The sequence below is a fragment of the Ascaphus truei genome, chromosome 7 (assembly GCF_040206685.1).
Source record: "Ascaphus truei isolate aAscTru1 chromosome 7, aAscTru1.hap1, whole genome shotgun sequence".
Lineage (NCBI taxonomy): Eukaryota > Metazoa > Chordata > Amphibia > Anura > Ascaphidae > Ascaphus > Ascaphus truei.
The window spans coordinates 88,558,011-88,572,384 of NC_134489.1; the positions used below are offsets into that span (position 1 = coordinate 88,558,011).

General features: G+C 37.4%; 1 protein-coding gene across 1 annotated transcript in view; it reads left to right on the forward strand.

Moving 5' to 3' along the window:
* Nucleotides 1–14,374, forward strand: part of NEB (nebulin) — a 160,127-nt gene that overhangs the window by 99,283 nt on the left and 46,470 nt on the right. The window contains exons 92-108 of the mRNA XM_075609402.1: nucleotides 9–113; nucleotides 464–568; nucleotides 1,509–1,616; nucleotides 2,707–2,814; nucleotides 3,274–3,381; nucleotides 4,633–4,737; nucleotides 4,825–4,929; nucleotides 5,372–5,470; nucleotides 6,430–6,540; nucleotides 7,313–7,417; nucleotides 8,356–8,460; nucleotides 9,353–9,457; nucleotides 9,980–10,084; nucleotides 10,246–10,350; nucleotides 11,359–11,463; nucleotides 11,825–11,929; nucleotides 14,204–14,308. Coding sequence (XP_075465517.1) covers nucleotides 9–113; nucleotides 464–568; nucleotides 1,509–1,616; nucleotides 2,707–2,814; nucleotides 3,274–3,381; nucleotides 4,633–4,737; nucleotides 4,825–4,929; nucleotides 5,372–5,470; nucleotides 6,430–6,540; nucleotides 7,313–7,417; nucleotides 8,356–8,460; nucleotides 9,353–9,457; nucleotides 9,980–10,084; nucleotides 10,246–10,350; nucleotides 11,359–11,463; nucleotides 11,825–11,929; nucleotides 14,204–14,308 — 1,794 coding nt within the window. The remainder of the gene's footprint in view (nucleotides 1–8; nucleotides 114–463; nucleotides 569–1,508; nucleotides 1,617–2,706; nucleotides 2,815–3,273; nucleotides 3,382–4,632; nucleotides 4,738–4,824; nucleotides 4,930–5,371; nucleotides 5,471–6,429; nucleotides 6,541–7,312; nucleotides 7,418–8,355; nucleotides 8,461–9,352; nucleotides 9,458–9,979; nucleotides 10,085–10,245; nucleotides 10,351–11,358; nucleotides 11,464–11,824; nucleotides 11,930–14,203; nucleotides 14,309–14,374) is intronic.

Consider the following 14,374-nt stretch of genomic DNA (forward strand, 5'->3'; position numbering starts at 1 on the left):
CATTTTAGATCGTATACAAGGATGACCTGAACTGGCTGAAGGGCCTTGGCTGCTTTGTTTGGGACACCCCAGAAATTCTCCATGCCAAGCATGCATACGACCTCCGCAGTGATGTAAGTATAGGACACTGGGTTTTTATAGATATGTTAGCACACAAACTGAGATCTTTGATGTACGTATATAGAAAAATAGAAGATACATTTATTATTTAGAGCTCATCTTTTTATGATTGAGATATAATTATGTAATGTATAGGTATCTAATATAGCCATATTATGGCTTTCATATGCCGTTATAAAGTAACCATTATATCTTACTAATTCACACTTATACACTTTTTAAATATCACTAGTTGTTCCTGTTTAAAATGAGAGAGAGAGAGAGTGATTAAGAGATTACAAATTTGCACAATCAAATTTGAATGAGGCAAAATTTCCACTGAATAAATGTGATTCTTTTACAGTACAAGTACAAATGCAAAGCAGAGGAGATGAAGAAAACATATACTTCAGTGATGGACACACCTGTTTACGTCCAGGCTGTAGCTAGCAATAAGCAGAGCAGTGATGTGAGTATCATTATAGAGACTTAGCCAAAAGAGCAAAGGTCACTTAGTAGCAATGTCTTCCTTGCCACTCATATACGTTAGAGTCACACTTACAGTAATGAGACATACTGTATTTCAATAAATTTAAAGTAAGAACGGAATTACAAAACTTACCCTTCTGCAGAGTTTTGGTTAATACTGCAGCAAAATAGTGCAATGCTTTATTCTACATCATAAACTGTTTGTAACAAACCGCTATACAATTGTGCATCTATTGCCTTTGTATAGTACATAATCTCCCCCCGGATTATGCAGTAACCGGTTTCTTAACATGCTATCACGCAGAATATTTTGTGTTTTGCAGTATCACAGACAATCTGATATTTGGCATGTAGAAAAGTCTGTCACAAGCTGTTAGTGCCTGATTAATGATCTTTGCATCTCTAATTTTCCTATCTGCAAGAACAGGACAGGCCAACTCCAGTCCTCAAGGGCCACCCACAGACCAGGTATTAGGGATATCCCTGCTTCAGCACAGGTGGCTCCATTGGTGGCTCAGTCATTATGACTGAGCCACCGATTGAGCCACCTGTGCTGAAGCAGGGATATCCTTAAAACCTGACCTGTTGGTGGCCCTTGAGGACTGGTTAGCCAGCCCTGTGATAGAAGATCTGTTGACCAAACAGCCATTTTAATAACTGCCAATGCTCCACATTGCATTAATACGTAACCAAGCAAAACAATGGCGCTCGCTGTAATCTTATGTTAAGAAGAAGAAACACTGAGTTCCAGTAACAGCAATTTCCTTGTTAATGCAGTTTTAGGGATTTTTCAAATAAGAAATTATTATTTGTGCATTAACATATATCACCCTGTCAAACATTAAACATAATATAAGAAACGGAATAACACAGGAATACGCAGAATAAAGCTGGTTAACAATGTTTCTCTCATTTCACAGGTCGTGTACCACTCTGATTACGAAAAGAACGTCAGAGGCAAAGTTGTTTCCACCACTACTTCCGTAGATTTGGACAGAGCCAACAATGCTAACAAAATACAAAGTGTTGTGAGTGGATCACTGTATCAGCATAAATATGCCTCTTTCTCTTAGATGGATAGATACTAACATATTTAGATTGATTACAGGCAGAGATAGATAGATAGATAGATAGATAGATAGATAGATAGATAGATAGATAGATAGATAGATAGGTAGATAGATAGATAGATAGATAGATAGATAGATAGATAGATAGATTACAGAGATAGATAGATGGATAGATAGATTACAGAGATAGATAGATGGATAGATAAATCGTTTACAGAGATAGATAGATACATTAAAGACAGATATAGCTACATTAACGATAGATAGATAGATAGATAGATAGATAGATAGATAGATAGATAGATAGATAGATAGATTACAGAGATAGATAGATGGATAGATGATAGATGGATAGATGGATAAATGGATAGATAGATTAGATAGATAGATAGATAGATAGATAGATAGATAGATAGATAGATAGATAGATAGATTACATAGATAGATAGATAGATAGATAGATAGATAGATAGATAGATAGATAGATAGATAGATAGATAGATAGATAGATAGACAGATTACAGAGATAGATAGATTACAGAGATAGATAGATTACAGAGATAGATAGATAGATAGATAGAGAGATAGATAGATAGCTAGATAGATAGATAGATAGATAGATAGATAGATAGATAGATAGATAGATAGATAGATAGACAGACAGACAGATGTATAATTTGTACATTGATTTACCATAGTTTATATTAGTAGAATGACAACGACAATAGGCAGGTAAAGAGCATAGATCACCCATCCAGTACTGAAGGAACAAGGAATTACAGAGTACTCTCTAGCACTGCAGTGATTGGGCCCAAAGTGACTAAACCTTAACATACCTATTCCCGTAAAGCTGTGTTATGGCCTTAAACCATTTAGTGACTTTGGGCCCTATTCTTGCCTTGTGTTTTTATTATTCCACATCCAGATAAAGATATTAATGACAATAATTAATTAATAATTAGATTGATTTTGGTAACACTTAAAAGCACAATAAGACTTTAGTTATTGATCATTCATAGATTGCTAATGCCTTCTTTTTTTCATACAGAACCTGTATCGTGAGGCCGGTGTAAAATTCCTCCCTAAAGGATACAGTATTCCTGCTGATACCCCATACATACAGCAGGCTAAGCATGCCCAGGTTATTAAAAGTGATGTAAGTAATAATACTCTTGTTCGTTATACTATTATTTTTGCAATAGTTGCTGGTAATATTGTACCTATTAATTGTAGGCTAAGGTGCAGGTTGTGAGAGCTGAATGAACTATAGGCATAAATGTAAGGCCTCAAAGGTGTCTTCTTCAGTGTTATAATGTCTTGAAAGATTGTGAACTACTGTATCAAATAACTATATTGTTAGGCCATGAAATGGTATCAGAACCTGCAACAAAGCTCCACTTCTCCAGAACCAATGAACTGCAGCTAGTAGAACATTTTATTCAGTAAATTACCACTGTTACATAACTATATTAGTGCTTTCAGGGTTGGAAAAAGCATGACTAACATTTCAGGCTACCCCAGCTTGGAAGAGGTTAAAGCAGTAATGAGTAACTTCTTTATGTTATTTTGTACATTTTCATTTCATTGATTCTTTTGTTCTTTTATGTCAATATAGCTGAAATATAAAGAAGCCTATGAACACCTGAAGGCGAAATCTTACAAGCTGGGGCCAGACAACGTCAGCTTTGTTAACATTAGGAACGTGAATAGGTCCCTTAATGAGGTATGTGCCAAAATGTCCAATGATGTGAGGTACCAAGATTTGTATGATAGGGATGTGTATGAAGGAGATGTTTATGAAGGAGACGAGTATGATGGAGATGAGTATGATGGAGATGAGTATGACGGAGATGAGTATGACAAAGATGAGTATGAATCAGATGAGTATGATGGAGATGAGTATGATGGAGATGAGTATGACAGAGATGAGTATGAATCAGATGAGTATGATGGAGATGAGTATGATGGAGATGAGTATGATGGAGATGAGTATGATGGAGATGAGTATGAATCAGATGTGCATGATGGAGATTAGTATGATAGAGATGAGTATGAATCAGATGTGTATGAAGGAGATGTTTATGAAGGAGACGAGTATCAAGGAGACGAGTATGATGGAGATGAGTATGACGGAGATGAGTATGACAGAGATGAGTATGAATCAGATGAGTATGATGGAGATAAGTATGATGGAGATGAGTCTGATAGAGATGAGTATGAATCAGATGTGCATGATGGAGATGAGTATGACGGAGATGAGTATGACGGAGATGAGTATGACGGAGATGAGTATGAATCAGATGAGTATGACGGAGATGAGTATGAATCAGATGAGTATGAATCAGATGTGCATGATGGAGATGTGTATGATGGAGATGAGTATGATGGAGAAGTGTATTTATTAAGTTGACATCACATTGATTTTCACATCATGCTTAATGAGTGATGATGTCCTAAAATGAACACGGTGCATCCTTTCAACTCACCTCTTACATTTAATGCTGAATAAAAAACTGCAAACCATTATTATTAACTACAGTACATCTTATGCACAAAATGTATCACTGGAATAATACCACTGCTTTCAATTAGATTACTTTAATACATTTTGTGCTGTTTTTTTCTTCAATGTTGCTCCAGTTTTGAAGCTAAGTGACTTTAATAAAAAAAATTAAAAAAACCTCTATGGCAAAGTATACACCCCATTCACATAATGAACTACATATGGTCTAAATATTGAAAGCTTTTTGTAACTCTGTTCTATAAAAGATAACAACTCAAGAATCCTCCGATGAAAAGAAATGTAGATGTCTCTTGGTTGAGCTTTCTAAACTAGATTTTGGATTCGTGCTGCACTACATCATGTTTATTTTTAATTGTGTGTAAATTCATCCACCCCTGTACTCTCCAAAATCAAAACATTCTTTGCAGCTTCAACTGTGTTCATGTTAGTTATTATTTTTTTCTGTTACAGAGGCTCTACCGACAGCTGTATCATAAGCAGAAGGACAAAATTCACACCACCCCCGACACTCCAGAGATCCGCCAGGTCAAGGCCACTCAGGAGGCTATCAGTGATGTAAGTCTCACGTTTTGGATAGAATTGAAGCACATCTTTTCGTAGAGAAGAATAATGACTTATTCTTCCATGGTTTTTTTTTCTCAGTTGATCTACAAGTCGGACTTCTTCAAAATGCAAGGACACAAGATTTCCTTGCCTTACACCCCAGAAATCATACACTGCCGCTATGTTGGGGAAATAACCAGTGATGTAAGTAATTGTAAAGTGCACCTGCATAGTGTGTATGTATATATAACATACTTCAGTATTAGGTGATACGTTTTTTATTTGGACTGACAATTTATGTTATAGGACAAGCTTTCGAGAGTTCTCCTCTCTTCCTCGGGTCTAAATACTGATTAACACAGGAATCTATGGCTTAAACAGTTTTTTTCCCCGTTTTATATATACACATATACTTATATGGTGGGATATTCTGTGATACTCTTCCATTGAATCCCATGGTAACCTGTGATATTCTGCGTTATAACGCGCTATGTTGTGTTATCAGCAGGAACAATTAATTATATACAATGAAGTAAATACACAGTACCATAGTAATATGGGTGTTATAAATAAATACAGAATAAATATGAATTCTTATGAAATGCCAATGCTAATAATTGTAATGATTTCTACTTCTTCCTCTTAGAATAAATATAAGGAAGACCTGCAGTGGATGAAGGGATTAGGATGTTTCTTGTATCATACTCCAGACATGGTGCGATCCCGGGATCTACGCAAGCTTTGGGTAGGTTGACTTTCATATATGAAGTATGCGCGGGTCTCTCCCGTATAACAGAATAGTGAAGGTGGCGCTGTTGATGTAGAGTTATATTATTCTCCCATAACTACATTTGTGTAAAAAAATGTATTAGCAAAAGCCATTCACGTTGCTTTAATACAGAAGTGTTAGTACATATAAATTGGAATTATTAATACTGTACATATAGATATTTGGGTTCCAGATACATCAAGAACTGGAGAGATTAAAGGTGCAATCCATTAAAACTGTTAGTGAGAAAATCACTGAAATTCAAAACGCTCTTAAAAACATTCTGCATATTTATTTTATTTCATTCATTTTTCAAATTAGAAATGATTTATTTTGCACTTACTGTAATAAAGAGACAGCTAATTTATTATTAATTGAATCATGAACTGCACCCTTTTAACTCCAAGAAAGAAAAAAAAAGATTTGTATAGGGAATAAAAAAGAAAAAACAAGTTAACATATTTGACATACAGTATACGTACACATATATGTACTTCATGGTTTAAAATACCTAATCCTGGATATTGTAAATGTTATAAATACCTGTCACCTTGCCAAGGTGCCTAATAATCAGAGCAGGATGTAGATCAGTGGTTTCCAACTTTTTTTAGTTAAGGAACCCTATGTGAAATTCTAAGGAACATCAACCCTCTCTAATAGCGCGTCTGAGGTCAGATGCATTGTAAGGGACGCCAACCCTCTCTAATAGAGCATCTGAGGTCAGATACATAGTAAGGAACCCCAACCCTCTCTAATAGAGCGTATGAGATCAGATGCAGTGTAAATTCTTCTGTATTTGGTACAATTTTCAAATGACCTGAAAACTACAGGGAACCCTTTAGGGACGCCCGGGGCACCCAAGGGCTCCTGGGAACCCTGGTTGAAAAACACTGATACAGATGATAATTTATTGCTGATTCTTTTTATTTTATCAGTCTAACTACCTGTACACCAACCCTGCTAAGAAGATGCTGGATAAATACACTTCGGTAATGGACACCCCAGAATACAGGACAGTCCAGGAGCTAAAGACACATTTGAGCAATGTAAGAGATTTGTTTCTAATTTACTAATTGTGCGCGCTAATTTTGCTATATTTTACGTCATATTTCTTATTTTACCCATTGTAAAAAGGTTGCAATCAGTAAGTAATGTATAGTTTGCAGAAATATGGTATATTTCTATCTGTGAATGGGCAAGCTGCAGTAAAAACCTCAACTCCAATTCATGTTTCATTCTTTTTCAGTATTTCAAAGATAATGGCTAATTTAGCAGAGTCACCAAATAGATTGTAAATTCAGATTAAAACATATAACCCCCATTCTTACTTGGCATTGCTAATTAGACACTTATATTGCTTGCTTCTCTGAACATGTAGCTCAGCAAAGTACATGTAGTTGCTTATTTCAGGGAAGAAGGGAATGTTTTATTACAGCAAAAAACATCATGACCAGATTCACTAAACTGCATGGGGATTCCCTTACACCAGGGGTGCTCCAATCCAAAGTCGCCCCCAAAATGTGCCCATCTCTACTCATGAGCCACCATATTATTCTTCCAATAGATGCATTTGCTTTTTTAATTTGGGATATTGCTGGAGTTGGTATGAATGCCCCCATGTATTTATTTTTGCAACTTTAATGATCCGTTTGTTAGATTTAAATAGCCAAATGCAGTCATTGATTTTAAATATTGTGAGCCTTACGTTAAACAAAATTCACGCTTAACTATTTTGTTTTTAATTTAAATTCAACCATTTTATTTGTTCCTTGCATAATGTTAAATCACATGAAAAGTATTTATTTTATATCTTTTCAGGTGGTATATAGAGCTGCAGGCAATAAGCAAAAGACAACTTATACTTCCATTTTGGATACTCCAGACTTGTTAAGAGCCAAGAAAGGACAAGAGATACAAAGCCAGGTGAGAACATTCATTTTTAGTAGTAAATACGTTTTGAGATTCTTACCTTCAATCTCATGGGCATTGAGTCTCTCTGTATGGAATACACTTTTTTAATTTATTTTTAAAAATTTCATGGGGATATTCTAGTAAACGCGAGTTGTGTAAATTCGTGTTAAAAGAGCCCTTTCCGATCATATTTGTGGGCTTTTCTATTCTGTAAGGCCTTCTCGCATGTACAAACCATGCACACAATAATGTTTTAGAAGCGGTTCCATTCCATATCTGCAAATCCAGGCGGAATGACCAAAAAGGCTCAAACTCGCATTTTGGGAAAACAAGGTGAATTCTAGTAGCTCCATTAACTGCAAAATGCGAAACCACTTATAGTAACTCACATTTTTTTTCCTTGTCTCCTTCACAGTGGTGAGATTGGTATTCCATTCAGAGCCTGAAATATGGGTTTTGCTGAGACAGCAGAACCCATATCTCAGCAGAACCCATACAGTTGAATGTTTGTCAGACTTGATGGAGTTAGCACCAACTCGGGTCATTCCGCTTGAAAAATAAGTACAATCTAGGTGTTTTGGCTGTTAAGCCATGCGTTTTGCCATTTTTTATAGACGCGGTTTAAACTATGTGATTTGGAATACAGAATACGGATATGTGGCTAGTTTTAATTCGCGACATATGACAGTGCCAAATCGTGCGGTTTGGCAATAACAAACTCACAGTTAATACAATATCCCCCTATATGGCAAAAAAAAAGGTTCAGAGGATTGTCAGCGATGAGTTAACTCTAGGAAGGGATGCAATGTTTTTTTTATTTTTAATCTCTGAAATGCACTTAAAAAATTGGAGTGAAAATGTGGTTTGCAAATGGTAAGCAATGGTTTGATCTGAAAATGCAACAACTTGTAAACGTACTAGTTTTCTCTCTTCTGTTCTCTTTTCTTCAGTACTTGTATGGAGAGGTTGCTTCCAAACAGAAGTCACAACACCATGCTGACGGGAACACACCAATTCTTAAACTGGCTAAGCATGTGAAGGATATCGTCAGTGAGGTAAGAAGACCATGAGCCATCATAACCCATCAGACATTTAACTATAGAACACAAACTTTGCTGATACTGTAGTTCATCTAAAGTAAATAAATAAATAAAAAGGGTATAAACGGAAGAGAGGTGCAGTCTAGCGGTAAAAGCACAAGTCTTTTATGTGAAATCGTTTGGTTTACAACTCAGTCCACGTTCCTTCGGAGGTTTTAGGTTCGGTTACTTGTACTTTACCAGACATTAGACTGTAAGTTTTTTTTTTTTATTGAATGGATGTATACGCCTGTACATTCTACATACAGTACAGTATAAGTGCTGTATAAGGTTATAGTATAATTATAGGTACACCCTAGTCTAGGAGTGGCCAACTCCAGTCCTCAGGGGCCACCGACAGGTCAGGTTTGAAGGATATCCCTACTTCAGCACAGTCTTTGACTGAACCACTGATTGAGCCACCTGTACTGAAGCAGGGACCCTTAAACCTGACCCTAGTCCACACATAGAATGATTATACATTCAAATGAAAGAATATTTCAATCAGCCTCATTTTTGATAAAAAAGCTTTTATATGGAGTATAAACTGTAACATGACAAAGCGAAATGCCATTTATATAGTGTAAATATTACATAGCACATTATAAAATATACAAATAGCTTTGCTAAATAATGCACCTCTAGATATTTTGAAGAATTGAGGATTTAAACATTAATTGTTTTAAATGTATAATTTTATATGTTTCCGGACCTAAATTGTGTGAAAAAATGTGTAGATGAACACACTGTAAATCATACAGTAACATTTAACATGGCTCATTATGAAATGTACTATGCTTTAGTTCTATATCTGTGTACATGCCGTGATAGAATTCATATGTGACTGCAATTTATTTTACCCTTGCAGAAAAAATACAAATCACAGTATGAAAAGCTGAAGCACAAGCACACGTCTCTTGCAGATACGCCCATCCTCATACGAGCCAAGAAAGCTTACTTCAATGCCAGTGATGTAAGACTGCTATATTGCGATATGAATCACCACTGTCTACTGTACTATGGACATGACAGTCATGCGAGTGTAAAATTAGCAATGTATTGAGCAACTTATTTTTGATCCTAGATTTTCCCCATTGATGTTTTCATTTGACACCTTTTAACTTATTACCTCCTTCCCAAGAATCATTTATGTATTTGTAAAATGTTTTACCAGGAAGTAATTCATTGAGAGTTACCTCTCGTTTTCAAGTATGTCCTGGAAACAGAGTTAGAACAATACACGGTTAAATTAAATGAACAGGGTTAAACAGTCAATTCACAGACATTTGAATGACAAATTAATCACATCCTGTAAAAATAAATACAATTTTCTTGTCGAGTAATATTAGGGCTATTGGAACACTGTACCATCTTAATTCCTGTTAGTTAACCTTTGTTTCTGTTGATTTATGGACATACGAAAGAGTTGACTTTGCTGAACATTGCTTGGCATTAGTTTCATGCAGCCTACGATTTTATGTTTCCTGTTCTTTAGTTACGTTACAAAGAAACATTTGAGAAGGCCAAGGGCAAGTACCATACAGTGAAGGACGCGCTGGACATCGTTTATCACCGCAAGGTCACAGATGACATCAGTAAAGTACGTATCTGGAGTCTACATGTTTGACAAAGTCCTGCATCCTGTTTCCCAGCTTGACATCATGATGTTGTGTTTTGCAATACATAGACTTATCAAATCTGTTGGTTATAACTAAATTATAATCTTGTACTTGATTTTTTTCTTTTTTTTTTTTATACCAGGTAAAATATAAAGAGAAGTATGTCAACCAGCTGGGTATTTGGAGGTCCATCCCCGACCGTCCTGATTACGACCATCACCGCGCAGTTACAGATTTAGTTAGCGATGTAGGTGGACCTCTTTCATTTCACATTGCCCTGAAACATGCCATGAAACATAGATTCACTGTGTACTTAACGTGTGAGTAGAAATTGTAAGACATGCATAAATTGGTTAGCTTCGTATAAACCTGGAAACTAGAGACGGGCACGTTTTTTTGGCGGATTTGAATCCGACGCGGATTGGCCGGTTCCTCTGTGCCGCGGATTTCTGCAGATCAGTCCGAAAAAGTGAAATTCGCCCTTTTTTTCTATCACTGCGGATTATTAAAAATCCACCCGGATTGTATCCAATAGTAGATTCTGATTAATCCGATCTGATTTTTTAGTACCCAATCCGCAGGCGGATTTTGGTGGCGGGATTGGATTTGGGGAAATCTGGGGACGTGATTGGACCAGTTCGCCCATCCGTACTTGAAAGGGAGCGATTGGAAGCTTAAACCGTGCAGCATATTTGCCATAAAGATTATCTGTTGATAATAATACACATTTGGGTAGACAATTTCTACAGCAGGGCAAAAAATAAAAAATATGTGGGCTTTGGAAAACAAATAGATTTATCTCCAAAAAGAACAATTAATGAATACATTCCTGCATTGAAAATAATATCAAATTGAAATAGGAAATTTAAAACAATGGACTGTAACTTAATCAAATACATACAGTCTTCTTCTTTCCCCCATTACATGCTAAATGTTGTTTTTCTGAGGTGCATCCTAAAAAAGTTCAGGGCATAACATCTATATATAGGTTAAATTCTATACATTATATAGTTACTATAAGTATAAACTTGCTAAGATACTACAACTATAAGCTATACATTACAAAGTTACACAACATAACCAATGTATTCACGTTTATGCTAGAGGAACCAAAACATCATGTAAAGTAGCACGTTCGTAGCTACTCTTGCAGTGGAGACACAGCATTGAAGATCTCTCAACCTTATGTATGTTTGCCTTTTTCAGTCCATGTTTCTTACAATGATATAATTAACATGCGTCTTTCTTTTTACAGTACAAGTACAAAGAAGACTTGACATGGCTGAAGGGCATTGGTTGTTATGCGTTTGATACTCCTGACCTTGCCCTTGCTGGGCAGAACAAAAAACTGTACAGCATGGTAAGCAAGTCATGACAGACAGAAACAATATTTCTGGGAAGGTTAGCTACAGTGTGTGAGGGAACAACTCAAAATAGTGTATTCTGCCTATGAAGACATTTATTAGCCCAAGCAATGCTGCCCCCCCTCCTCATAGGGCAAATAGTCCATTCATATGCTCAGGTAACATGTGAACCTTTCAAATGAAGAGGTGTCGCTAGGACCTTAACATAGTGTAAACAAGGTATATAGTCGTCTGAGTGTCTGTATTTTTCTAAAGGTGGAAGCCCCTTTTTTATTTTCTAAAGAAGACAGAGGTGACTTTTCAATGAAGGTTTAAACCGCGAGTGAAGACTAATTGTTGTATTCTGTTTTTCTCCAGAATAAGTACCGTGAGTCTTTTGAAAAGACTAAATCTAAATTCCAGTACTCTGCGGAGACGCCGCTGTTTAATCATTTCAAGTATGCAACGCAGTTGGCGAATGAGGTAAGGTAACCATATTTCATAAGAATGATGATCACAGAATATTCTCTTTTGTTTTTGCCAGCGCCCATGAGAAGCCTCGTGCAGGCACCTAGCACCAATCACAACAAGCACAGGCAACTTTTAATTATAGACCGATATATTAATGCCCTCACACCAGCTTCCAGCATTTCAGCTTACTGTCGGGGCATTTTTCTGTGCTTCCTGACTTAATTGCAGTTGTTTAAATCAATAGCCCATTATCAAAAAAACATATGTGGAAAAACATATTAACCGTTTTCATTCATTGACATATTACTTTGGTTATGGCACCTTTTCTGTACAACTTTGTTTATATTTGGAGCTAAGTGCTAGGGCAGTGGTTTTCAAAAAAAATTTAGTTAAGGAACCCTAGAATTATATTGTGAAATTCTGGGGAACCCCAACCATCTCTTCCCTCCTCCCACTCTCTGTCTCCCTCTTCCCATCTCCCCCATCCCTCTTCCCCTCTTACTCTCCCCCCTCTTTCTTCCCTTCACACTCCCTCCTCTGTTATATTCTTACACCCCCCTTACTCTTCCCCTCAACCTTCTCCTCTTACACTCCCCCCACTTTCTTTCCCTCACACTCCCTCCTCTGTCTTATATTCTTACACTCCCCCCACTCTCTCGCTTACACTCCTCCCACTCTCTCGCTTACACTCCTCCCACTCTCTCACTTACACTCCCCCACTCTCTCTTACACTCCCCCCATTCTCTCTTACACTCCCCCTACTCTCTCTCTTACACTCCCTCCACTCTCTCTCTCTTACACTCCCTCCACTCTATCTCTCTTACACACCCTCCTCTGTGTCTCTTACACTCCCCCCTTTCTCTCTCTCTTCCCCTCTCTCTTCACCTTCCCCTCCCCTGTCTCTTTCTTCTCTCTCTCTCTTCCCCTCCTCTTTCTCTATCTTCCCCTCCCCCTTCTCTCTCTTCCCCTCCAGCCTCTCTCTTTCTCTTCCCCTCTTACACAACACACACACCCTCTCTCTTACATTGGGGCGAGGAGGCCTCCTGTGCTGCGCTGGACTGCAGCTCCCTCCTCCTGTCGGGCGGAAGTTGGACCCGACTACTGGCACCGACTGGAGGAATGCTGGAACACCACTGCTGCTGGGGAGCTGGGGTTGTCCCAGATCCCCCCATTGGCCGCGAAACCCTTGAGAGGTGCCTGCAAAACCCCGGTTGAAAATCACTGTACTAGGCGATAGAACATGGTGACATTACTAATGTACTGTTAATGGAACAAAAGAATAGGATTTTATGTGCAAAAGTACCAATACAGAGTTATAGACCGCATAATCTACATTGTTAATCTGTGGGCTGTGGTTTTAACTGAAGGCACGTGTTTTATCAGATGTATACCAAATTTTATTTTTAAATATAAAAGAATAAAGAATGAAAGAAGCGAAGCAAAGTACACGAGGCCTTACACTAAGTGGTACTACACCAAAAAACACACCTTCCCTTTAATAAGTCATAAGGGCAGTGTATGGTGTCTTTTAGCACTGCTTAGTATATATGGCAAATTGTAATACAATTGGGAATCATTTAGAAAGTACTCGAAGTACTTAGGGAAGTATCACTATTTGCCTTAGATGAATACGCGGTGATGTGCAGCCTTGCAGCACTCCCGTGTTTAGCCTTTTCAATAGCATAATTGCCAGCCGTGCATTGCTTTGTATTGAACTGCAGGCTACTCAGTTAAACATAAAATGTTACTCTACAACAGGAGTGGCCAACTCCAGTCCTCAAGAGCTACCAACAGGTCAGGTTTTCAGCATATCCCTGCTTCAGCACAGTTGGCTCAACTGATTGTGCCACCTATGCTGAAGCAGGGATATCCTGAAAACCAGACCTGTTGGTAGCTCTTGAGGACTGGACTTGGTCACTCCTGCTCTGCTATCTGTCAAACTATTTTAATTCCTTTTGTTGAAATGAATTACTTATGAATCATTCTGACCTTTCCTTCTAAATGAATATATTTGCCAAGTCTAATCTATCTATACAGATTTTCAAGCTTGTTTTTACATATTTCCTCTGTTTTCTCAGGTGTTTGTAATCACAATGATAATTTCTGAAACGTGAAGATATTTGTGCCTTAGAATTATGTGCATAGCCTTTGTAACAATTGTATACGACTCCTGCTTATCTCATTATCACGAATCAGACATACCCTTTTCAGTTTCCCCCCCCCCCCCCCAAAGTAGTTGAAAGTGATGTTGTCATTAAACTATAACCAATGTGCTATTCTGAGCAGAAATTGTACAAAGCTGACTATGAGAACTGGAAAACTAAATACACCGTTATTCCGGATGAGCCTAGAACTCTTCTGGCTAAAACTGCAAGTGAACAGATCAGCCAGGTAACAATGTTGGCTGTACAGATATGTAGCTGTCCTCTGTCTGCATAAGATGTCGTCAGACAAAGA